This window comes from Diospyros lotus, unplaced genomic scaffold (genome assembly GCF_014633365.1).
Source record: "Diospyros lotus cultivar Yz01 unplaced genomic scaffold, ASM1463336v1 superscaf1, whole genome shotgun sequence".
NCBI classification, from domain to species: domain Eukaryota; kingdom Viridiplantae; phylum Streptophyta; class Magnoliopsida; order Ericales; family Ebenaceae; genus Diospyros; species Diospyros lotus.
This window is the reverse complement of record NW_026267104.1, coordinates 5150103-5176286: the sequence shown is the minus strand read 5'-3', so window position 1 is coordinate 5176286 and position 26184 is coordinate 5150103. Positions and strand designations below refer to the sequence as shown.

The 26184-nt window shown below is 37.4% G+C and overlaps 3 protein-coding genes across 3 annotated transcripts; 1 reads left to right on the top strand and 2 right to left on the bottom strand.

Annotated features, from left to right (window-relative positions):
* Positions 1 to 6: 6 nt before the first annotated feature.
* Positions 7 to 8572, bottom strand: LOC127792882 (two-pore potassium channel 3-like). The gene has a single exon (XM_052323516.1). The coding sequence runs from the start codon at positions 7255 to 7257 to the stop codon at positions 6127 to 6129; it is 1131 nt and encodes a 376-aa protein (XP_052179476.1). The 5' UTR covers positions 7258 to 8572; the 3' UTR covers positions 7 to 6126.
* A 2206-nt stretch (positions 8573 to 10778) lies between these two features.
* On the bottom strand, positions 10779 to 19275 carry LOC127792884 (uncharacterized). Its single transcript, XM_052323522.1, has 7 exons — positions 19112 to 19275; positions 18194 to 18259; positions 18031 to 18080; positions 17842 to 17906; positions 11312 to 11403; positions 11130 to 11201; positions 10779 to 11054 (listed from the first exon to the last, which is right to left on the bottom strand). Exons 1-7 carry the CDS (start codon positions 19112 to 19114, stop codon positions 11016 to 11018), a joined length of 387 nt encoding a protein of 128 aa, XP_052179482.1. The 5' UTR covers positions 19115 to 19275; the 3' UTR covers positions 10779 to 11015.
* Positions 19276 to 19840: 565 nt separating this feature from the next.
* On the top strand, positions 19841 to 23747 carry LOC127792880 (probable methyltransferase At1g29790). The gene is made up of 2 exons (XM_052323511.1): positions 19841 to 21272; positions 23349 to 23747. The coding sequence occupies exon 1, from the start codon at positions 20143 to 20145 to the stop codon at positions 21256 to 21258; it is 1116 nt and encodes a 371-aa protein (XP_052179471.1). The 5' UTR covers positions 19841 to 20142; the 3' UTR covers positions 21259 to 21272; positions 23349 to 23747.
* The last annotated feature ends 2437 nt before the right edge of the window (positions 23748 to 26184 follow it).

Genomic DNA, 26184 nt, shown 5'->3' with positions numbered 1-26184 from the left:
ATTCCACTTGTTTTTGTGGGAAAGCACACATTGACCTCTTGATGTACAATTTATTGAGCCTCAAGATCTTGAATGTAGCCCTAAGGTGGTCTAGGTGTTGATCAAAGGAGGAGATATAGACTAGGACATCATTAAAGAAAACCAATACAAATTTTCTGAGGTATGGCTCAAAATTTTGGTTCATGAGGGCTTGGAATGCGACTAGTGCATTAGTTAGGCCTAAAGGCATGAGAGTGAATTCAAAATGACCATGGTGTGTCTTGAAGGCTATCTTGGGTATGTCATTAAGATCCATTCTAATTTGATGGTATCATGACCTTAGGTCCAGCTTAGAAAAAATAGAGACATGTTTGAGTTCATCCAAAAGATCTTCAGTGATAGAAATGGAAAATTTATCTTTAATGGTAATGGCATTAAGCTGTCTATAATCAATACAGAATCGTCATGTACCATCCTTTTTCTTAACCAATAGGGTAAGAGAAGCAAATGGGCTATGGTTGGGCCTGATCATAGTTTGGTTTAGCATTTCTTTAACAAGTTTCTCAATCTCATATTTAAGTTTTGAGGGGTATCCAACCTAATGTTCACTGGTTCAACATTAGGTAAAAGGGGTATGGTATGGTCCAAGGATCTTTGTGGGGGAAGGGCCTTAGGCTCTACAAAGAGCAAGGTTGTTAAAATTGTAAAATCGTAAGAGGGTCTTCGACATGTAAAATCGAGTGCGATTCAACTTTAAAATTGTAAAATCGTAAGAGTTTTTGGTGCAAAAAATCGTAAAATTGTACCCGTAAAATCGGGAGTTTAACAACCATGACAGAGATCTTGGTATTCAATTAATAACACATCAAGGAGAGCTAGTTCATGTACCTTCCAAGTGGCTATAGGTGATTGGTCTCCCTGTTTAAAGCTTCCTTCAGCTTCCAACTCTAGCTTCTCAGTAGCCTCAATTGAGAATAATTGGGCTACTTGGAACATCTTCTTCTTGAACAGCCTTTGCAATTTCTTCCCCTTGATCATCTTGCATGCCCCCACTTCCATATTCCCCTACAACACTAACACTACATTCTTGCCATCCTTCTCTAGGGTAACCTCCATCTTGTTAAAATCAAAGCTAATTAGACTTACTCCCCTCATCCAATCAACCCCGAGAACAATGTGGCATCCCCCTAATTTCAACAACCTTAGGTCAGTCTAGTAGTCTTCCGCTTGCATTTCCCAACAAAATCCCAAGCATACAGATTTGCTGATAACCCTACTTCCATTAGCCACGATTACAGACAACAATTGTGTCTTAGCCAACGGCCACTTCATCTTCTTAGTTGTGCTCTCATCTATGAAACTGTGGGTACTCCCACTGTCAATTAAGACCATGAGGATGCTATCTCCACTTTAATAATCTTGCTACTAACCTCCTCCTCCTTCTCCTCCTGCTGTTGCTTCTTCTTCCACAGCTATCTCTTCCTCTTCTTCCCCTTCTACTCCTTCCAGTAAGAGCAGTTGTTTCTTTCATTGGTGCCCTGGGGTATATCTGTCCTCGCACCTAAAACACAAACCTGCAATCCTCCTCTACTCAATGAGCTTGTCTCTCGGTGGTAAGCTCGAGTCATGGAGTACGTTGGTCAAATACTTCACCCTTGTTCCTCCTCTAAAATTCTCTTTGCTCTACACCCTTCCTTCGGATAGCACCATCCTCGGGTTCATTCCCCTATTCTGCCCCCCTCTGCTTCTTGATTAAAGCTTCAACGGTCAATTCTTGTAACAATGAATCTTCTACTGCCTCTTGCACCAATCTTGGCCTCATCATCTTCATTATGGATCTACGATCATCACTCAATCCACTGATGAAGCTCGACACAAAATACTCCTCGGTCAAGTAGGGGTTTATGTGGAGCATGAGTGACTTTGGCTATTCAAATTTGAGCCGATACGTACAGTCCCCATCTATTTCAACTTATTAAACTCTTCCACAATGTCCATCGTCTTCCACTCACCAAACCTTTCACACAAGCCCCTGGCGAATTCATCCCAACTGTATCCTTCCCTCACCCCTGGCTAGCCTTGAAACCATATATCCCCTACATCATTTAGGTACACTACGGCCAGATTAACTTTTTGGTCATCAGCCACTTGGTGGATATTGAATAACTTCTCGCATCTCCTGATCCACCACCTTGGTTTCATCTCATCAAACACCGGCAACTCTAATTTGGGCACTAGAAAATTAGAGTGACCAGAATTCACATTGACTTATGGCCTCCTCTCAACTGCTCTTCACCCATTCCCACCAGATCACCCCCTAATTCAGAAGATCCGACTGCGCTATGACTCGTGCCAATACCTAGAAGTATTGGATTCGAATGCTCACGAGGGGGAAAGTTAGGGGATATCCTTACAACGCCTAGTTCAAGAACATCAACATGAATTTTTGCATCTATCTCAAACCATATTGTTGTGCTCCCACATCTCCTCGCAGATCTGGTTGTACATATCTCCCCGCAACCAATCTGCCACATCTTCCAACTTCTTATCTACCATCATTCCGATCGTATCCTCCATGTTTCCTACCCATTGTTGCACCTCCATCACTATAGCAGTCACATACTGTAGCTACATCTCCATTTGCTTCATGTGGGTACCATCGACCATCCAATCTCAATCTCCGGGAATGCAGAACAGGAAAGAGCTTTGATACCAATTTGTTAAATTCTTGATCTGACAAAGGAAATTCTCAATCGCTGAGAATGGCTGTCACGAGAGAATTGGGAGAATGTAGGGGGAAATTGAGAGATCAGAGGGAGAGAGAGAGAGATAGAAAGCGAACAAGAATTGAGAGAGAGAGAGAGAGAGAATTAAGAAGGAAACTGATTTCCAAATTTCATTCAACATGTGAGGTAGGCGTAGATCAGTTGCTTTTATATTGATCTTGATCTATGGCCTAAATGGGCGGCAAAAATGGTTATCCCACCCACTTGCTTTACAACTTAGCCGGTAGCATGCTAGAACATTTCTCTAGCTATGCCTATCCATGGGCCTTTATTTAAACAAGGCCTACAGCCTACTAACGTAACATAGAGCACCTAGATATTTACAAGCAAAAGACTTCAATAGGAGAAACCAAGATGGGATGAAAATCATTGGCTCTATCATGGACATATGTATCATAATTCAACCAAAATTCTGGATTTTATTTATTTTTTCCATTTCTTTTTTTTTTTTTTTGGCAAGTTAGGACTTGGTTTCATATATTCTATTTCTACATGGATTTTGGATTAATGTTTCCATATTCCTTCATGTTTTCAAGATTTTGGAGCCTTCTTTTTTCTTTTCTTTTTTATCTCTTCTGCTATCTTACGGGTAATTAGGATTGGTAGGAAAATCCTGCCAAAACTTCATTGAAAATCCACACTTCCAATGGGTCTATGGATAGACATGTCAAAATGCATGTAAAACTCACCAAATCACCAAATAAATTAAAAACCTTTATGGTTCGCCTTCTAACCATACATGTCCTATTATGGGCCTGTCTTTCACCATCTTAATGCAAAAGATATCATCATTCATTACAACCTTAAAGATTATTGCTATCTTATAGAAAAATTTAAACCCAATCTAGTGAAAAAAATTTCCAGGCAACAGCTCCAAGCCAATGTTATAAAGATAAATATTATCAGTGACACTCAATAGGCTTATCTTCTCATTATTGGTATTATACCAAACCTCAATCACACTAGGTGGGATTGGCCATGTGGATCCTAGCTCACCAATAATTTCTATCATTATTGGTATTCTATATATCTAAATGACACAGTAGAAGTGAATCTTTAGTGAACCACCTCATTTACTAGGAGTAAATGATAATACACCAAGTTAAGCCAAATATTGAAGTTTGGCATTTAACATACTCAAAACTTTTTGTGTAGGGTGAGTCAACCATTCTTGTACATCATTGATGGAATTGGCAGGCAAAGTTGAAGTCAACTCAAAAGGCACCGACTGTCAAGCTGGTATAGGTGAAGCCATTACAGATAAAATAGAAGGATTTGCAAATAAATCAAAGGATATCCATAGTCCACCAAGAGAGGTGCTTGATAAGCCAATTACATAAGCTAGATAAAACTCCCAAAACAACAAGAACTCTCTTAAAACTACACCTACTAATATGGCAACTTAGTACTACTAAATTATACCACACAATCTATTAAAAGTCCTAATATAACTAAAATACAATCAACAACAACATATCATGTTGTTTGATCATATGAGTTTTACACTGGTTGTCAACTCCATTATTCAGGCTTGGGACCAACTTTAGATAGGAACTACATCCTAATAAAACAAAAATACATTAAAATAAAATTAAAACCCCTAATCACTTAAAACTAATACTTCATTTGTTATCCTGTGTGTCAGACATCTTGACTAAATAATATTCCCTGTCCTGGCTCCCATCATGTCTAGATAAGGTTAATTACTCTTAGGAAACACAACCAAATGGCAACCCAAAGGCTTCCAACCAACAACCATGTAAATAATGGATGCAAGGTGATCAACTGATTTTCCATTCTTACACATACAACGCTAACTACCAGCAGTTTGCTTCCTCCCAATGACATCATCAATTGCCCTAACAAGCTACCACAAGACAATGTCCTCATAAGGCAACCTAATTGGTCCCTAAGATCATCCAGGAATGTTCTAAAACTTTTAGTAGAGACATATACATATCAGAAATTAAGAGATTAAAGGAAAAGAAGGGAAGAGTGTTGGGTCATGTGGAGTTCACAAAGACAAGATAACCTTAGAGCAGGGAATGCTAATATCCCCCGATAACGTGATCAACAATCTCCACAAGCATGATGGATTAAAGAACACTAAAGAGTATCCCATATCCAGAGTGCATGAGGCTCCCCACTATGTATGCAGCCTTTCCCTTGCTATTTTGCAAAGAAGCTATTTCGACAACTCAACTTGACCTTCCAGTCACAAAGCAGCAACCTGGCTGCTGCTACTAAAATAAATACAAGTCCTAAAGGGAAGGCATGCTTTTACATTCCTGAAATTCTGCTTTTGATTTCCAAAACAGCTATTTTCTTGAATTCATTCACCAGAATTCATCACTATCTCTAGCAATGATGAAAACCAATTTCTTGTCCTCCACATCCCCGTCTCCCACGCCCCTCTCATACCATCAAGCCACCCCTCTACAACCATTTACTATTCGTGAGACCCTCAGCTACCAGTTGTGTGTGTGTGTGTGTGTGTGTGTGTGTGTTTGTGTGTGTGAGAGAGAGAGAGAGAGAGAACCATCCTGACCATCTCATTCTATTACTATTAGCAACTAATCCTAAAAACATCAAACCTAAACCCAAAACCCTAGCTTCCTTCAATTGGGCCACCATAAGAACTACCAAACCCATCACCAGTGCTGCCATAATTTAGGTTGTAAGAGAGAGACCTTAATTCAATTCAGCTAATGATACCAACAAAATTTAGTTTGGACTGCAGGCTATTAAAAGCCAATGTTGACACAGGAACCAACTAAGCTATCTGACACAGGAACCAACTGCTTGTGAGTGTTGATACAGACCTAACCTCTTACCTGATCTAAATACACCGGAAAAAATATGTTTAGATTATATCAGTTTTCGTCTCTTTCATTCTTGAAGTTTACGAACCTAACAAAGCAAAAAAACCAATTGGGATTCTCATCCTTTATTCTTATTCCAACTCAACTAGGCAGGGGAGTGTGAAAAAAGGCTTCCCCTTTCCAAATAATACGTGTGACCTCCAATAGATCCACCAAACTCCAGAAGTATATTACCTTTGAGATTTCATGGAGTCCATATCATCATGAAAAACCAATAACCATACAACAGCATAGACTTCTATAATTTAAAATGAACCAATGTTCCATAGGTCCTCATAAAGCCATATAGCCAAGACCTCAAAATTAAGGTTACAAGTTACAACTATGTAGAACAGAAATGCTAACCAATTGGCAATTGTTAATTTTTCATGAATGCCACGGTTACTGTTAGGTTTTGAAGTACAAATGAAAAAACAAGTATTCAAAGACCAAAAAATGTGTTGAATTTACTAAGATAGTGACAACAAGAATCAAAGCATTTACCTCACAAAACCATTGTTATCAATGTCAGCAGCAAGAAACTGGGCCACTGTCATATCCTGACCAAGCACCCATTCGGCCATCCTCCTATGCCTCTTATCCACTCTAGCCTCGGCCAAGTAAAGAAAGGCCCGAGCAACCGCAAGTGTTGACACAAGTAACCAGATTGACGCAAAAATGCGGCCAGCCAAGGTCTTAAATGCCCTATCACCATACCCCACCGTCGTAACCGACATAACTGAAAGATAAAAAGAATCCAACCACACCAGCCTCTCCAAATAATGCATAACAGCTGCTCCAATTCCAATACAAAGAACCACTACACCCAAAGCCAATGCAACTTTCATTCGGATCCTCATCCTCCCCTTCTTCACATCAATTATATAGGACCCTGGGTTGTCCCTGTCTCCCCCACGTTTTACGGCTCTTAAAAGATAATTCTCTTGCAAATCAAGCACAAAACTAACCATGCCAGAAAGCAAAACATCAATAAATCCAAACCCCACCAACACAAACATAATAGAAAACAACTTTGTGGTGGTACTAGTAGGAGTTATATCACCATACCCAATTGTGCACATTGTCACAATGCAAAAATATAAAGCATCAACAACCGGGTGAGTCTCGGACCCCACAAATTCATCCCGATTACACCAATATATGATCACACCAAAAGACAAATACACAACCAAAAGAACACACGCCTGACGAATGATTGAAGAAGATACGAGTTGAGGCGGCTTACCGACGGCCTGATGCTCAAAATCATTGATTGTTGCCATGGCAGGGGCAGTCTTGGACCTATGAAGATTGCCCTTGTTCCATGGATAATTGGGATCACACAACCAAGATTGCTGGCTTTGTGGGTCAACATTTATTGTTGCGTCTGAGGAAGTGGAAGGGTTTGCGGGGTTGGAAGAGTTGAGGCTCAGAGCCAAGGCATCAACCAGATTCGGAGACGGGTCGGCGGAGGCCGGCGACGACGACGGCCCGAAAATGAGGCGGTCCTTGAGCGCCGATGGGGTTATGGGTACTGGAAGAGAGATTTCGTCGTTCTCAGGGAGGGAGCAAAGAATTGGCGCCGGCAACCGTTTGGGGCTGGCATATGAAAGGAGAGGCTCTTTCTCCATCGGAAAACTGCCTCAAAGTCGGCCGGGATGCAGGAAACAAGGTGGGATAATATCCATGTGGCGGCTTTCGGATGTGGGTCAGTCCGCAGAGAAATGATGTATCACAAGAATCAGAACGGAAGAGAACACGTTCAATTACAACTTACAGAATAGTATATAAATTGTACATACATATATAAGAGAGAGAGAGAGAGAGAGAGAGAGAGAGAGAGACGATACAGAATATACAAAGTTACAAACTTTAGAGAGAGAGAGAGAGAGAGAGAGATTGATTCGGTCGTGTATGCTTGGAGTGGGGACTCGGGAAAGAGACACCACCTCTGTAACTGTTGAGTTCGTCCCAGTTGTCATGAAATTAATATTTTCCATATTTATTACTATCAAAAGCTATATTTTTAATTTAAAAAAACATCATCATTTTATTAGAATACTATTTTGTATGTTTCTTACTCAGTTTGAACTATTTATTCCCATTAGTTTTGGTATTTCAAAAATAGAAAAAAAAAAAAAGTAAAAAAAAAGTTCCCAAGAAGTCAAAAAAAAAAAAAAAAAAAACTGCCACTTGGAATTGGATCCATCCTAAAGACTCAAGTTTTGCGGCTTTATGGATCCTAGTTTTATAATTTCCACTAAATAAGATTACAATTTTTTTATTTTCTTATTTAAATAATTTACAATTTTATTAGGTAGGATTCAAAATTCTAAATAACAAGTGAAGACAGGTTTAATTAATGAAATAGAATATATATATATATATATTTTTAAAAAAAATCTTTGTTTTGTTTCATAAAATGGAGAAACAGTGAAATGTCATTGTTAATATATAGATGGTGACAATTTGAATATCAAATCAGGGTTGAGTGGGGCCCACAGATTAGCAATTTGAGCAATTAAATGGTTGAAATAGATAGACAACATCTACCTTTGTGACTTGCGTGAGTGTCGTTTTCTATTTTTAAATAAAATAAAATTCGTGTGAGATGAAAAAGCAACTATGTGCCAAACAACGCTTAACCCACGTAATAATATAATTCCTCCTTTTTAAGATAATTAAATTAAAAAAATAATATGCTATTGATAGATTTTTTATTTTGGTAATAATGATCGTTGATCATTGCAAATAATCATTCGGCCATTATCATCATCCATTAGTATGGTGATAATAATAGCAACCCACTATTTAATTTAATTTTGATTTAAATAGTGAGACGATGGTTAAGATAGTGTTGGTTAAATAAAATATTAATTGAAAAAATAAAATATAAAAATATTATAAATAACAATATTTTTTATTATATTTAATAAATTTATCCGACAAATCTTAAAAAAATAACATCACTTCTTATATGAATTTTTTCAAAAAAAATTCTCTCTCCCCGAATAAATTTATCTTAATCTTTATAAATAAGAAAAAAAAATAAGGACGTCAAAAAATATCCAAAAATCGATGAACTAGACCGAATCGTACCTTTTGAATTGATTCTATGGTTCAATGATTAGATTCTGATTCTAAAAGATTAAAAATCGATATATTTAGTTTGGCTATTAATTTTTTTTTTTTCAAACTGAACTGGAACATATTATAGTCTTATATATATATATTATAATTTTTTAAATATATATATATATACATACGCATAAATAGTATCACTTCCTAAGAAACTAACGAAATTTATAAACTCTTTTATTTTTAAACTTTTATGCGCTATTACTATACTAAATAGTTAATGTAATCTCATTTGATAAAATAATTTATGAATTATTTTGTTTTACTTTTACTTCAAGTCTTGAAGCATTAATAAAGTTATGAATTTATTTTAATTAACAAATTTATTTGTAATTTCATATTTTAAGAAAATATTTAGAAGCTAAATGTTAATTAGATGGAATCGAAACCAGTCCGGTGTGACGAACTGGTCATGATTTGATTTTATATATGTAATGATTCGATTACGGTTCTTATTTTTTAAAACCGTTAAAAATGATTCGGTTACTGAATTCTTATAAAACCGAACCAATTCGAACCGTTGACACCCCTAAAAAAAATGACATATATATCCTCCAATACATTTTAAAAAATTTAACAAATAATTTGATAAAAATTTAAAAATATTCTTAATCTTTTCTTGATCATTTCATATCTTAATCCGAAAAACATTTTAACTTTATTTTGATACAATCTTATCTTACTCATTTTAACGAACGTTAGCTAAACATATAATAAAATTAGTCTGAGTTTATTGAAGTTATTGATCAAACAGTGACCACAGAGGAGAGGAGGTGTACGTTGAATAAAGTAATGACGTGCATCATTCAGGAAAATTATGAATTTAATTAATTAATTAATGTCAAAACATAAAAAGAATATGACATCAAATAAAAAGAAAGCAAACTCCCAAAAATATAGAAAAAAAACATCTTAAACATAGAGGGCACTTTGAATTTGGTTTGATGTGTCACATAACATTTTCATGCATTATTATTGTCTTCTTTTTCAGTATAAATATAGACAATTGGACGACGAGGCACTTCCAATTCATTATTATTATTATTCTCCTTAATACGTACAATGGAAGAAATTAAACTTTTATCAGCCACCACTTAAACTACCACTTGGAGGGTTTATTATTATATATATTAAATCCTGAGTCATACCCCTACACCACTTAAACTACCACTTGGAGGGTTTATTATATATTAAATCCTCAGTCACACCCCTACACCAACCAGCTAACCAACAGGAACTTTTTTTCAAAAGGAAAATGAAAAGATTCCTGTTGGCTGTTGCATTACATAAGAATCACCAACACAGAAACAAGCAAAATAGGCCGCCGAGTTGGATTGATGATTAAACAAAACAAACACAATTATTTTAAATGAGATGTACAAGTTTGATGGATTAAATAACACCATGTCTTCTGAAAATTCAAGAAATGCCTACCCCGACAGACAATAATGATTTATAAATACCAAAACATCATGTGATTTATTAATACTTGCATATTAAAAATATTTATCAAAATATATGAAATGCAAAACCAAAAACCTCTTTGGCCAGCAGTTTTGCTGAGAAAAGCAAAAGCAGAAGAAGAAGAAGAAGAAGAAGAAGGGGATAAACACGTGAATTCTGGCAAAGATTGTGCGGTGGGCTTGCATGCAGTACTAAATTAATAATGGCATCATCGGAAGTCTCGTGTGTGTGGCTGATGAGAAAGCCCTTTTTTAACCCTTATTATTTGGACATACAGATTCAATTGTGGTAAGTATATTATATAAAATGTATAAATTTTTTATAGCATTTACTGGAAAAAAAAATGATCAACACGTAAGATGGAGAAACAAACAGCTGGAATATGTGCAGACCGGACAAAGATAAGCATCAAATGGGTTGGAAATGCCTTTGTTGGGTTGCGGAAAGAATAATCCAGAGAGCATGAGCAAGTGTGACTAAAACTAAACTTCTTCTGTTAAAAAACTTGAACCGAACGGCAATATTCAAACTTCAAATCACCAACATCATCTGTTCAAAGGGTGCAAACTCATTTCTAAATTCACTACCATAGTCGTCGTCCTCAAATCAGATAGCGAAAGCAAGCAAGCCAAGCATTGAATAAAGACAAGCAGCAGGGATTTGATGATGAACAAGCAGCATGAGATAGTTTAAGAAACAGACCACAAAATGGAATGTTTAACTCCAGATATACATTATAAGAGAGTAATCTTATCTCGTATAGCAAATGATGTTGCATCCACCCAAGTTAGTCATCATCCTCGAGAACGCTCCGACGCCTCTGGATCTGAGGTATTTACATCAACTTAAAAAGTCATCAATGGAAACCCCAACAAGACATGAAAACTGTTAAATAACTTACCGTGATTTTTGTCTGCTTAGTTGTTTGGGTATTGATTTGTTCCAGCAATGATATGAGCTTCTCCTCGGAAACCTATACACACGAGTTAACCAAGTATGCTGTTTAATAAGATGAGAAAGAAAAGAAAAGAAAGGAAAAATTATATGTACCAGGTAAAAACTGATACTCTACAAGAAACTCACCTTCTCAACTATCTGACCCATTTGCGCAGCCCTAAGTATAACATCTTCAACTCCTCTTGCCTTCTCAGGCTTCACCAACGCAATTCGAGCAACTGCATGTCATGACCCCAAGGACATATTAGTTAATAGTATATTACATGTATTAGTTAGGTGTTGCATTTTACTGCTTTACCTGTTTGTACCTTTCAGTTGTTCTAATAACTAAAAACCTAAACAGCCTATAAATGGGTTAGAGTGGGTAGAGAATGGCATTGTGGAATGATATCTGATTTCTTCCCTCTCAAATTCTCTCTCCCTCTCTTTTCTCTCTCTGAATTCTCCCTCCATTCTTCTGATTTCTCTCACTCTCACTTTCTATCCTCTCTCCCCTGATTTTTTCTAAATTCCTTTCTAAACCCTAGCTCAACCTTGAGGCGTGACATTTGGTATCAGAGCCCGTTCTCGACTGTTGAATTGAGTTGAGGTGAATAAGGAAAGCACGAATTGGAAGTAGATCTGGAGTGATTGTTGATCCACAGCAATCGTGATCAGATCTGGAGTGATAGTTGATCCATAGCGATCGTGAACATATGCAATCAGTTGCAGTGATCAGAAATGGTAATCTACTGTAGATCTGAAACGACAAGAGGAATGGCAGAAGGAACTAGGATGAAGCAACTTGAAGCAAGGATGGAGGCGATGAAATTGGGACTGCTGCAGACTCAGGAGGTGGTGAGTCGCAGCAGGGAAGAGCTCTGCCATACAAGAAAGAGTGCAGAGAGATCTTACTGCAACTTGAGAGAGCATGCAGAGGGAATTGGAGAAAAACAGAGAAACATTGGATCAATTTGGCCAGAGAATAAAAAAGCCTGTTCAACATGCTGTTGACATAGCTTCAATTCCGTTTGTCACCTGATTTCCCACCAAGATCCATCTCCAATCTGATTCTGCCTGGTGATGGCATTCTCCCTAGAGTTTCAGGAGTGCAGAAGGCTGAGGAGTTTCCGATCCTGGAACCAGCAATCCAGGTAAGAGGTTCTTCTCAAACCTCTAATTACACTACCATGCCAAGATTGGAGATACCGGTTTTCAAAGGATCGAAACCGAAATGGTGGATCCACAGGTGTGAGAGGATTTTCCAGTTTTACAATGCAACAGAAGGGCAGAAGATCAATTGGGCAGCCCATCTTGGATGGATCTAGACGAGGAGATTTGAGGTTAATTGGACTGACTTTGCAGAAGATCTATGTGATCGTTTTGGTGAGAAATCAATGACCGACGTGATTGAAGAACTTAACAAGTTAAGGTAGGACAGCTCAGTGATAAGAGTGTCAAATTCAGTTTGAAGAATTAAGATCATTAATGTGGAATTCACTGTCTGCCCTAACAGAGCAGTATTTTGTCTCCAGTTTCATTAGTGGCCTTAAGGATGAATTGAGGCCGATTGTCAAGATGATGCAGCTTGTGATAGTGAAGTAGGCCGCTGAGAAGGTAAGACTGCAGGAGCTTACATTAGAAGCTATTTTCAAAAAAAACATGGAATTCCAACAAAAAGCTATCCTCCGAGCAATCAGGAGGCGGGAGAAAATGTTTGGACTGCAGCCTCAGGACTAACTCAGGGAAACGAACATCCTAGGGTTTACACTAGCCCTAATGCAGTCAAACCTCCTACTATGGGGCAAAGGAGAAGGCTCGGATTATACTATAAATGTGGAGACAAATTCAACCCAGTCCACCAATGCAGATGGCAGTTATTGAATATGGAGGGATTAGAAGAGGAAAAAGAAGAAGAAGAAGAGAAAGCGGGAATTGGATGAAGAAACAACGATACAATTGTAGTAGTTCCTTGGGAATAAAAAATCTCTCAAGGAGGGGGGAATGTCACAACCCCAAGGGCATATTAGTCATAGTATATTACATGTATTAGTTAGTTGTTGTACTTTGTTGCTTTACCTGTTTCCTTTCAATTGCTCTAATAACTGAAAGCCTAGACAGCCTATAAATAGACTAGAGTAGGTAAAGAATGCCATTGTGGAATGATATCTGATTTCTTCCCTCTCAAATTCTCTCTCCCTCTCTATTCTCTCTCTGAATTCTCCCTCAATTCTTTTGATTTCTTCTAAATTCCTTTCTAAACCCTAGCTCAACCTTGAGGCGTGACACTGCACAGATGGCATAGCAGTTGAAGACAAATGATACGACAACAAAAATGTAACAATCCTAAGGGTTTGTTTAGGCAAGAGTTATAAATGGAATGGTTTCACGACCCATTGGTAATCTCCTAGAGAGATCTTGAGTATACTTACTTCCATGAACTCATAAATTACCGTCATCTAGCACATATAGGTGAGGAATGGCCTATGGTTTTACAAATGAGTGGAATGGAATGGCAAATATTTTTTCTTCATTTGTGAGTGTGTGTGATGAAAAGTAAGATAAAGTAATGTAAATGCTTTCTCCTACTTTTAGGAGAGCAATGAGAACGGATGAAGTTGAAGGATATTAAATAGCGAATGGTCATTCATACCCTCTTAGTGGAAAAATAGAACTTTTTTATATCCCCCTCGTTTGGGACAATATGGGATGGAAAATAATGTAAAATGCCTGGTCACTATTTAGAAGAGTGATGGAAATGGGTAGAATAGAAGGAAACAACTGGCCATTAATACCCTCTTAATGGTAAGATTGAGTAGAGTTACTTCAAGGCAAATTTGAACTTTTAAAAATTATTAAGGTTAATATTGTCAACACATAAAATTAAGTTTTCCATCCATTCTCTCTCAATTCAGGAGAGAAAAAAAATAAGATTTTGATGGAGAATGAATATGAAGTGTTTCCATTCAAATCCATCACTACTGTCTCTATGGTTGCCAATACCATACCAGGCAACGTGTCGAATTCGCCCTTGGTATGGTATGATATTGGTACCATTTCGAATTTATAATAAATTAATAATGTAAAAACATATAAACACAATAAAATGTTCAATTAAAAAATAATAAACTAACCTAACATAAACATACATAACCTAAACAAAATAACAACTTTGCCAAAACAACATATATAACCTATTTAAAATAAATAATTTAGCCTAAATAACCAATTTAACATGACCTAAAAAATGACAATAAAATTTTGATATCACATGAAACACCAGATTCATTGCTTATTTGAACCGTCTGCCTTAATTCCATAAAGGCTAAATCTTTAGTTAGTTATAATCACTATAATATTTAGATGTCACTAGGTTAATATAGATGTTGCCTAAGACCCTCTTTGGGTTCCTATTCCAGCTCTTATGACCAACCTCAAAAAAAAAAAAAAAAAAAAAGAAACCCCAATTTTTTTAAATTAAGAACTGGTTAAAAACAATGTTGTATGAAAGTAAGTCCTTGTATCAATTAGTGAGCATGCTCATCAAAACTAAATCAAAGAAAGGCTGTCGCTTAGTAGCCTTGTTTAAATATTCAACTCCAAACCAGGTTTCTGCTGAAAACTATCGGAAGTTTCCATACACAACTATCATAGAATCTGAAATTGTACCATACATTAATGCTTTTAAGTATTAACCTAGATCTCACCCTCATCTATGATCGCTCAATCACTCAATTCACACCCAACGACTTCTCTAACCCGAACCAAAACAGAGAAACAGAATTTATCAAGAAACCAATCGAGAACTTCACACAACACACGAGAAGTTTATCCTGGTTCAGTCTCAAAAGAGACCTACATCCAGATTGGCTTTGCCTTTGCTTTCTCCACTATCTTGAATACCAATACACGATTACATATACCACAAAACCCAACTCTCACCTAGCCCATATACCTGAAAGCTATATAGAGTGGAAAACGAGAAAGATATACCCTCCTTCTCACTGCACATACTCGCCCAAGACAGACTGAAACTCACAACTGAAAGCATGCCCAAAGACTACCTCTCGGCCCCTATTTATAAGCTATAGGGGGCGGGAGTAACCCTCCTGACCGACTGCCCAAAATGGCAGCTACAACAACCTCGGTCAGCCTAAAATAACAACAAACCTTTTCTAGAAGAACAGATACAGAAATTACAGCATGATATTTCCCTCACATTACAAGCCCTAATCTAGTACAAATGTATCCTAACATTAAGTGTCATCACAATAATTTTTCTTGTAGGCATCCTCAAAAACGATTCAACCACAATATTGAGAGCGGACCAAGTACCAATTCCACAAATATAATGAGAGGAACAACCATGAATCAAAGAAACAACAAAGCATGCTGACTGCATTCCTATTGTTTCAAGAACCCAGACACTAAAGTAACAAGATAAAATACAAGTCCTGTCAAAACCTTATCCTATCTTTTGAAAGCCTCTAAAGAGATGTAGAAAGCATATAATATCCTCAACTTAGAATAGGCCAATGCCTACAAGAACAGTAACCACACTCAAAGCAGCTGAGTAGGCAATCTTTGAATTCTATGCCATCCACTCCCTTCTTCCACAAACAGGCACAAACCTCAACTTGAGGGACCCAAATAACTCCTATAAACAAAGGAAGCCACTTATTTGTCATTATAACATTTATGCCTATATCTTCTCTAAACACCATTTGATAAATCAATAAATGATTCACATACCGTACACATCCCCATCATAGAAACTATTTTCTTAAAAAGGACCAAAATTCAGTAGATTACAGAGATTCTCTTATTACAATTATGGCTTCGAGATGGACTATAGCTATATTCTGCCAAAAGCAAGCCTTTGAGACCTGCCTCTAAGAGCATAACTTGATATTTATTTAAGTTTTCAACCAGTGTCATGAAATAAGACAGAACTATATCAGAAAACCTTCATAGAGAGAGAGTTTAAGACCAACCTCTGTGCCACGACCCCAAGGATATATTAGTAATACATGTCATGTGTTTTCCTTATTAGTTGCATTAGTTGCATTTTCTGTTGTTGTTGTTAGCATCTTCAATTGTAAGCCTATAAATAGGCTTGAGCAGTTAGAGGAAGTCAGCTTAATGAATGATTTGAATTCTCTCATTTTCCCTCTCCTAATTCCCCTAGTTCTCTCTCTTGTCTTTCTCTCTTCTTCCTTGATTCTGTCCGTTCTGTTCTTTCCCTCCCTTTTTGCCCTATCTTCCTTTAATTCTTACCAAATTCCTTCCTAGGCCCTAGGCAAATCCTAGGGTCGTAACACTCTATTCCCTACATTATGCAATTAGAGATACATACCCTGCAGCTTTCTGTAATAATCAGAAACTGAGGATCTACCTATTTGGATCTTCACAGTTTTAGACTCCTCAACGTAGTCACTAATCACTAATCACCATATGCAATTTCTTTTCAACAATTATACCTGAAAATCTAGGTTGGTTCAACAAAGTTCAAGATTTGTTCCAGAATTAGTGAAACAAATTTTTTCTTTACACGTTAGATTTATGACTATATAGACCCAATTTCCCAAACCAAGTCAATTCTCCTTTTTATTAACAGGTATGCTATTACACCCTATTCCAAAAATGAGTGAATTTCCCTATTCCAAGCATAATTTCCAGTTGGCTTATTCCAAAACATTCTTATTTTTATTAAGGAGTATGCTATTACACCATCCCCACATAGCAGGATAAAGGCTTGGTATGTTGTTGTATGCTATCACACCCTCATATAAAATCTCAATTCTCCAATCGCACAATTCCTTCAGAGGATGATATGTGTTTTGGTGCATAAAAGCTTTCAGTATATTATTAAGCACATATCAAACAGCACTTAGTAAACAACAGGATATGAGTTTGGACATTGAATGAGTATAAAGGATTTCCGCGCCTCAAGGATTATATTAATAAAATTGTACAATAATAAAAAAAATATGGGGACAACCAGCCATCACTTCACAAAATCAGTAATTTTCAAACATAATATGCTACCAAACAGTAAACTGTTTCTATGAAATATGGGAGAAAAAAGCAAGTGTATTATCCAGATTAGCTTAATTTTGGACCAAACAACATCTGGACCAAAGAAGTCAATACACAGCTCTGATCGCCATTTGCAAGTCTAAAGCCCTTCCACATTATATTCCAGTTTGCTAGCAATACAATTTCAATTATGCATTTCAGACCACTAAACATGTAATAATTCATAACACACAGCTATTCCAAAACATGGCCTATGAACAGTTTCTTTTATTACAACAATGATAAAAGCAGTGACTAGTACTATCGCCTATGATTCAAATATGGTCCTCACTGAACTTTTAAGGCTGAATTCTGCATCATGATAACAGTTACAATAAACATTCAACTAATTCAAAATGTAAAATTCATAAATAAATTTCGCCCAATTTAAAGTGCTTGGATATCCAAGCTCTAGTGCACAAAATCAAATTTAGAAAACAAAAGAAAACCAAGAAATGAAAGGGTGTCTTGGTCAATTAAGAGTTCAGTGGCTCTTAGAATAATGCATGTGTCATAAGTGTAAAATAGAATACTTCAATGGAAAGACAAATCACTTTGTAAAGAACAACTTCAAGGATTACTCTTATATTTGAACTTACGCCTTTCTCGTGCTTCGGATGAGAGAATCTGGCTGAGCATCATTTGCCTTCTTTCATCTGCCTCCCTAAATCAAGTAGTTTTATGATTTACATCAAGAAGAACAAGAGTTTGTAGAAGGAATGGTAGTCATGTCATGTATTCACCAGAATGAGTGAGTAAACTTGAATCAACTACCTAAGAAGACCTACCTTTTGGCTTCTTCTTGGGCATTCTGCTGTTCAGAGCTTTGCTGATTTCCCTATATCGTAGTAAGATTAATCATTAACCAAAATGAGATTATAAAAGTGCAAACCAGGAGGAGTGAGTTTACTGGTGTAATTAACTTGTACGAGCTCAATGAGGTATACTTACCATGCCATGCTGAGCCATAAGCTCCTGCATTCTCCTCTGCCTGATAGCTTCCAATTCAGGGTCGGCCTAAATTTGAGAACAACCGATGCTAAAATCAACACAACCTTCCAATGATAGATTCTTTTGTGGAATAAATCATGTTCATCATGAAATAATTTCACCAATCTAGGTAACACAGCCTTCCTTTTATGTCTAGAATATACTAAAACAAGGAGCATTCTTAGACTAATCCACTTGGATAAAGTAGAGCATAAACATGAAACTGCATCATTCTTTCTTCAAGCTAGTACACATCCACCCTACTTTCACCCCATCACGGTATTATAAAATTTCGAGAGCCAAGAACAAGATGAGTGGATATAGGACTACCCCCTTCACCAATAACGAACTTCTTTCCTCTTTTTTTTTTTCTTGCTGACATTAACTTCTTTCTTCACAATACAGAACACATACTGACGCAAAAAATTGACAGGACCAAACTAGAGCAAAAAATTGTAGTTCAGAAATCACTGATGAAAACGTGATTTTGCCAATTCAGATACTACTAAGGGACACTGAACTAATTGAACTGACATTCAAATAAAGATTTCACAGGAAAGTCTTAATCCGATCAGTACCAAGCGCCAGAAAAATACAAGCAAAGTAATTAATCAACCATCTGAATGGTTGATAATGCAACAGAAAAAGGGGGTGTTGCAATTGAGATTCATTCAGCTCAAAAAAATTCAAGGATACAGCGACAATACTAATGAAACACAATAACAAGAGAAACTAAGAACCTCCCATCCCAAGAAAAGACAGATACTGAAAACAATCCCACAACTCACAAGTGATGTTCAATTGAAACCCTAATTTCAATAAGATCCTCAGATATCTGTGTGTGTGTGTGTGTGTAAACAGAGAGAAAGAGAGAGTCACCATTGGCTTCGGAGATCGAAGAACTGTGTTACGAGGAGAGAAGAAGGGCAGCGGAGTGATCAAAAGCAGCGTCAAGTTAGACAATTTCAAGCGTCCGACGAACGCCAGGCATATCCAACAACACTTGTGCGTAGCTGTGAGAAAAAAGATACGGGGAAAGTGAAATTCCTGATGTGCCCTTGTGGTCCACTATTTTTCTCCCTATAAATATAATTTAATTACAAAAATTGGCTTAAAAAGTTATTAGTTTTGGAAGGTGGTAACTTTTTCTAGCTATTTTTATTTTAAACCTAAGAATGTAAAAAATAAAATAAGATAATATTTCTCATAATAGTTATATCCAAATAATTAACTTTGGTTAAGATTATTATAAATTTATGTGTATTGTATCAATTTATAAAAACTATTTATAAATATAATATTTTCTTTTATCAAACAAACTTCACAGTCTAAAATATTTAAAATTAATTATTTTATTTATGTAAATAATATTTTTAAATATGTTAATATTATTGTCCAGGCATTATTTTATTTGTGTAAACAGTACATATGAGGAGCCTTACTATTGTTATTATTATTATTATTATTATTATTATTATCATTTTCTCACAGTATTAACTACATACAAAGACAGGAGAGCCGTTCAATCATAAACGAATCCGATAGCCAAAAACATTCCAAATTTTCCCACTGACGAAGACCGCCCACACTGAATCACTATCACTTAATTTAATTCTACAATCTAAGATCTAATGTAATGCAGTGCAGCAGGGGACAGAAAAAGATGAAAATATAAGATCTCATGCACATATATATAATCATCACACACACAAACACATTTGTATGTATGTGTGTTTGTGTATGAGTGAGATGTGACATGTTTGCTTATATATGAGTGTGTGTAGATCAGTTCTAGTGACGATGATGAGTTGAGTTCACACTGATTGGTCACCTGGAAAATTGAGCCAGAAAAAGGCTCAAACCAGAGAGAAAGTTAGCTTAAGAGCAGGAAAATCAAGAATTAGCAAGAAATGGGATTCACAATGGGGCTGAATTTGGTGCTGCTCCTGGCTATGGTGGCCACCAACCTCCTCTCCCTCTACCACCTCTCCTCCACCATCCAGTCTAAGTCCCCCGCCCCGCCGCCGCCCGTCCCCGACCACCTGCTCCACCAGCTCCACACCATACGCGCCACCATCAACCACCTCACGCGCCTGCACCCCCCCTCTCCCGAAGCCAAACCCACCGCCCCCACCGTCCCCTCGGAGCTCCTCCTCTACACCCACCTCGCCCCCATCGCCTCCGCCTGTCGCCACCACCCCGAGCTCCTCCACAAGTTCATGAACTACACTCCGTTTTCCGTTTGCCCTCTCGACGCCGACCTCGCGGAGTCGCTCATCCTCCGCGGCTGCCACCCGCTCCCCCGCCGCCGCTGCTTCTCCCCGACCCCGCCGAAGCCGCCGGCCTCTCTCCCCACCGACCCGTTTTCGGCCCTCCCCGATAACGCCAACATTTGGACCAAATATGGCTGCAAGAGCTTTGCGTGCCTCGCGCACCTCAACGCCGATCTGGGCTTCGACATGAGCGTCGAAAAGTCCCGATTTTTGAGCTACAAAACCGATCTGGATCTACCCATCAAGCAGTTCGAGGAGATCGCCAAGTCGGGTAAGTCCCCGATCCGGGTCGGGCTCGACATCGGCGGCGGAACCGCCACGTTCGCCGCACAGATGCGGCGGATGAACGCGACGGTGGTGACAACGACCATGAACCTAGGAGCGCCGTACAGTGAGGCGGCGGCCCTGCGGGGTCTGGTGCCGCTGCACGCGCCGCTGCAGCAGCGGCTGCCGGTGTTTGACGGCGTGCTGGATCTGGTCCGGTGCGGCCGCGCAGTGAACCGGTGGATTCCCACGGCGGCGCTGGAGTTCTTGCTCTACGACGTGGACAGAGCGTTGAGGGGCGGAGGGTTCTTGTGGATCGACCGGTTTTTCAGCAAAAAGGCGGATCTTGAGAAGGTTTATGGGCCGTTGATCGGAAAATTGGGGTACAAGAAGGTGAAATGGGCGGTGGCGAACAAGACGGATTCGAGTGGAGTGAGGAATGGAGAGGTTTTCTTGACGGCTCTTTTGCAGAAGCCAGTCTCCAAATGAAGGTTTCTGTTGAGGTAATTCTGATCTCTCTAATGGAGGTTTTGTTTAGTTGAACTGTGTGTTTCAATAGCATTGTTTTCATGGATGTTTAGAAATCAATGGAGGTTTTGTGTAGTTGAACTGTGTGTTTCAATGGCATTGTTTTCATGGATGCTTAGAAATCAATGAATCTGCAAACTTTCGGATAAGTTGGTATATAATCAGTGCATAATTTGATGTTCTAGATATGGTTTAGTTTAGTTCTTTGGGGAAGATGATGCAAAAGCGAATTCCTTCTCCATTCCATTACAAGAGGAGGAGTTGGGCTTTGTCTATTATGTTGCTTTTGTTGATTTAAAGAACTTCTGAGGGCGGTGGGAATCTTTGCCAGAGAAGATCATTTTGTGGTTAACTGTTGACACTTTCAACCGCCAAATCTTCTAAAGATTGCTCCCCAAATCAATAACTGCTAAATTTTCACTCAAGCTTCCCACACATTTTGGAATCACACGACTGAACATATCATTTGACAAATCAAGAACTGTGAGCGATTTTTTTATGGCAGAACATTTCCAAGTCTATATCGCTACTGAAGTTTTTTTATGAGATTTTGTGAGTTCAAATGTTGAACTCCCAAGTGTTCCATGTAAGTTGTCATGCCACAGTCCACTCCCTGACTTAATTAAAAATCTCAAATCCCTGTCATCATCATATGCTCCCGGTTGCAACTTCTATGGATCAATTCCTTTGTCGCTCAGAAATTGTACTTCAGTCACCACTATACTTCTTTCAAGTAACAGTTTAGCTGGTAATATTCCACTTGTTTGCATACTGAGTGACTGAATTCTTGTAATTTGGTGTCAATCTAACCAAACTTGTCTGAGAATGAATCATTTCTCACGGGTCCTCTTCCTTCACAATTAACCCAGACTGCCCAATCCGAGTTCATTAGCTTTGAGTAATAACTTTAACAATGGTACAATTCCACCTTGGATCTTTGCTTTGCCAGCATTGGATAACTTGAGCCTAAGTCACAATAAACTCGCTGGCCACATAAATGAGATCAACTCCAGTTCACTGAAGGTGATTGATCTGCAGCACAATCACCTACATGGTACACTTGGGAAGATCGACGTTCAAACTCGTAAAATTTACCCATGTGATTATCTCATCAAATAACTTCAGCGGCGACATAGACTTGGAAATGTTCTGCCATAGGAAAAGATTCCTCACAGTTCTTGATTTGTCAAATCATATGTTCAGTGGTGTGATTCTGAAATGTGTAGGAAACTTTAGTGAAAATATAGCTGTTCTTGATTTGAGGTAATTCTGATCTCTCCAATGGACACCTTGTGTTGATTGTGTTAGTAGTTTTCTGATGAGTTCTATAGCTCTGGTATCTTTTGTACAATTGTAGTTGAAATGCATGTTTCAATGACATTGCTTTGATGGCTATATAGAAATCAATGGATCGGTAATTTTTGGATAAGTCGCAATAACCAGTGCGTGATCTAATGTTCTAGACATGGTTTAGTGTTTTAGGGAAGATGGTGCAACGTCCTTTTATTTCCATTCTAAGGAGCCAAGTTTATGTGCTCAAGGAGAGGAGTCGGGTTTTTGTCTATTATGTTGCCAGTGGTCAATTTTGACAAACTTCAGCAAATCCTTCTAGGATGAGGCTTCCCATATAGAGACCAGGATGAAAAATCTCATGACATCCTGTCGGTGATGGCCTCTTAAGCCTTGTGAATGAGAATTCATTGGACAGTTCGTTCAATTCCGATGTGTTCACTCCATATACTCCACCCTTCAGATAATGGTAGTTTGTTTTCCTTCTTTTTTTTTTTGGTGGGGGTTGGGGGGGTTGTTCAAGTCAAATTAAATCATCATCTATTTGGGCCCATAAATGAAAGCAAATTATTCATTTATTCTATTCAGGAACTGAGGCTTGGTATGTTGTTTTAGCTCGATTTACATGCACATGCTAGGCAGAGTAAAACTATATGCTTTGTTTCGCTTGTTCCTACCAAAAAATATCATGTTTTTGCTTTGTAGCGTCCTACTGCGTCCTGTTCTGACTTCACCCTCTCGGATTTCTATACTCATTTCAGGTGGTTGTGCTGGATCTTGTCTGCTCTAATGTTCATCCACAAATTCTTCCAGCAAGAACTAAATTCTCAGCAACTACGCATCTTCCCACTGCTGGTTAAGGTTGTCGCGGGTGCTCTAATGATGTAAAGATGCAAACAAGTGGCTGAAAATCTACTGTAAATCGCAGCAGTTGTAAGGCTGCTGCAGCTCATCTTGTTGGGATCACATTTTAAGGTCGGTTTTAACTAAATTGCTTGCTTTCTGGTGGCTTTTTGTTAGACTGCGTCGATGCATATTAGATTCTAGAAATGAAATGCATGGAGAATTGACAAAAGGGGAAATGGCTTTCAAGCATGCAGTTGTTTGAGTGTTTGGTTGAGAGCAATTTGGAGATGAAAGAAGAAAATGAGTTGATTGCATTTTTGCTGTTGAATTTGGTTTTTAGTTTGCCTTTTCATGGAATGTACTGTATCCCTTGTTTGTGCTGGAAAACTTAAAATTCCCTTCCAGGGTATATTGATTATACTCTTTGGGATATGCTTTCCAGCGCCTGGCTTGTGGGGTACTGTGCATGTCCATAAATTTACTTGGTTTACACTCCAAGGGAGTTAAAGTTATAATCAATAGCCACAAAGTAGAAAATCTCCAAAGTCCTAATGGGTATTTATTTTGCATTTGGTAAAGCTATTGAAGGCAATCACAAATTAAAAGGGTTGAAGCTTCTATCATTCGTTACTAAACTTGATGCTGTTTGGGACCCAAGAAAGTTTTCGAGAAACTGCAGCTCCATTTCTTATGCTCTTTGAGTGCAGCTATTACAGCTTTTTTCATGCTGACCCTTTTACTCGGCAATATATATGAAACATACTTATGCAAGTATAGCTTTCATGCTGACCCTTAAACAATAATACACGGCATGATATATTTGATATGTTAGACCACATTTAATTTAACAAAATATAACCATTGTAATGAATGGCACCTGTCAATGATCGTTTGTCACCATATGAAAGTGATTAATAATTATGTATCTATATAAATTGCAATGAATACCATTTTTCCATCATTTATTTCTACCTAAATGGGTAAGCTCTGCAATAATAAACCTATCCATGCATGCTGCTCTCTGTACCTTTACTTTGTCCTACTTTCAGACAAAACAAATACATATATATGTACAATGCCACCACATGCTAGTTTTTGAGCAATATCATCATCTTCGATCAAATTTACCATCATAATACAAAATGCATAATCACTGACAAGAAAAAAATAAAATGTATTTCAATAAAGAGCACATCCTATGATCAACATAGAATCATCCTATTTCTAAGCAAAATCGTAGCCAACAATTTATAAAGTAATGGCAAACTGTTTGAAAAAAAAAAAAAACCTTCAATGTATGGTTCAAATTAGGATTAGGGATCTTAAATTCAAATAAACTCGATAATTGAACCAAACCAATGGATTTAGTTTGATATTTTTAATTTTTTAAAGGTTGATTCGGTCTTGGGTTAGATAATTTGGACTTGATCAAATTTAATTAAGTTCTGTATCTAATATTTTATATAAGGTTGTAATTGAACCAAGTCAAGTTTCATTAAGGTCAACCTCGGATCGACGAGCTAGTTTCTAAGCTCTAGTTTGGGTTCGAGCTTGGACTCTCTAAGACTTGAATTTGCCAAAAATTTAGACATTTAGTCCTCTTTCTTTTCTTTTCTCAAAGAGATTTCCATCTTTATCATCTCTAACATCCACTAGACTCTCAACTGGAATTCCTTAAACATCGTTGCATATTTCATCAATTACATTCATAACTAGAATTGAAAATAAGTTTTCAATAGATGGAATGCCAATAGAAGGCACTGAATAGGAATTAAAAGGTAATATTTGTTATCCTAAAACAACATAAAAGAAAAATCTAAATAAATATATAGATTACTAAAACCAAATAACACAACTACATAACCAAAAGATAAATAAAAATCTAATCACATAATCACTACAATTTACTTATGAATCTATTACTTTTTGTGGGGATTGGATTTATGCAAGACATCTAATCTTATTCTCAAAGAAGTGTATACTGAATTAGCAAAAAAAATAAAAAAATACAGATCAAAAAAGTAACCAGAGTTGAAATTAACCAATGCGGGAAAAATTAATCAACTACAAAAGAAAAAATAGCACATAATAAGAATAACATAACTTAAATCTTAAGAAGTTATATCCAGAAATTTTAGATAACAGCGGAATCAAATATTGGTATGATATTCAAGAAAATAACCACTAAAGAAAAGGTTGTGGCAAGCGACAACAGAGAGGAAAGAAGGTGTGCAACGGTAGTGGCAATGCTTCAAAGAAACAATGACAAGTGAAGACGGGGGTGTGTGGCAACAAGTGGCAGCAACCGTGGGAGGCGGTAATGGGCAAGGACAACGCACAAGAAGCTACAACAAAGCAGTAGAAGGCAATGTGCGATGGTGTTCAATGGTGATAGAAGGCGATAGTTAGCAGTGGGTCAGGCTTAGATGGAAGCTTGCAATAGCGACAACGACATGGTCAGCGACGACAAGTGCTAATCGTGGGCGATGTTCATGCTTGTAGACTCTTGCTCTTGGCTTCTTTCTTATTATGTCTTCAATTTTTCTCACTTTTTAGAGTTTTTAATTTAGATAATTATTTGTACGGTGTTTAGTTAAATCTAATTTGCTATTTTGTTTTATTATATATATATATATACTATATTATGTTAAATGATTAAATCAATATATATAATAATTTAAAATTTGATAACCTTATGTTAAATAATATATTTATAAAATTATAAATAAATATATTAATGTATTTATAAAT

Coding starts and splice junctions, on each gene's coding strand:
- LOC127792880 (XM_052323511.1), top strand. CDS start 20,143: ATGGGATTCACAATGGGGCTGAATTTGGTGCTGCTCCTGGCTATGGTG.
- LOC127792882 (XM_052323516.1), bottom strand. CDS start 7,257: ATGGAGAAAGAGCCTCTCCTTTCATATGCCAGCCCCAAACGGTTGCCG.
- LOC127792884 (XM_052323522.1), bottom strand. Junction 17,907..18,030: donor GCCCAAGAAGAAGCCAAAAG/GTAGGTCTTCTT, acceptor TACTTGATTTAG/GGAGGCAGATGAAAGAAGGC. Junction 11,055..11,129: donor CTAAGCAGACAAAAATCACG/GTAAGTTATTTA, acceptor TAAATACCTCAG/ATCCAGAGGCGTCGGAGCGT.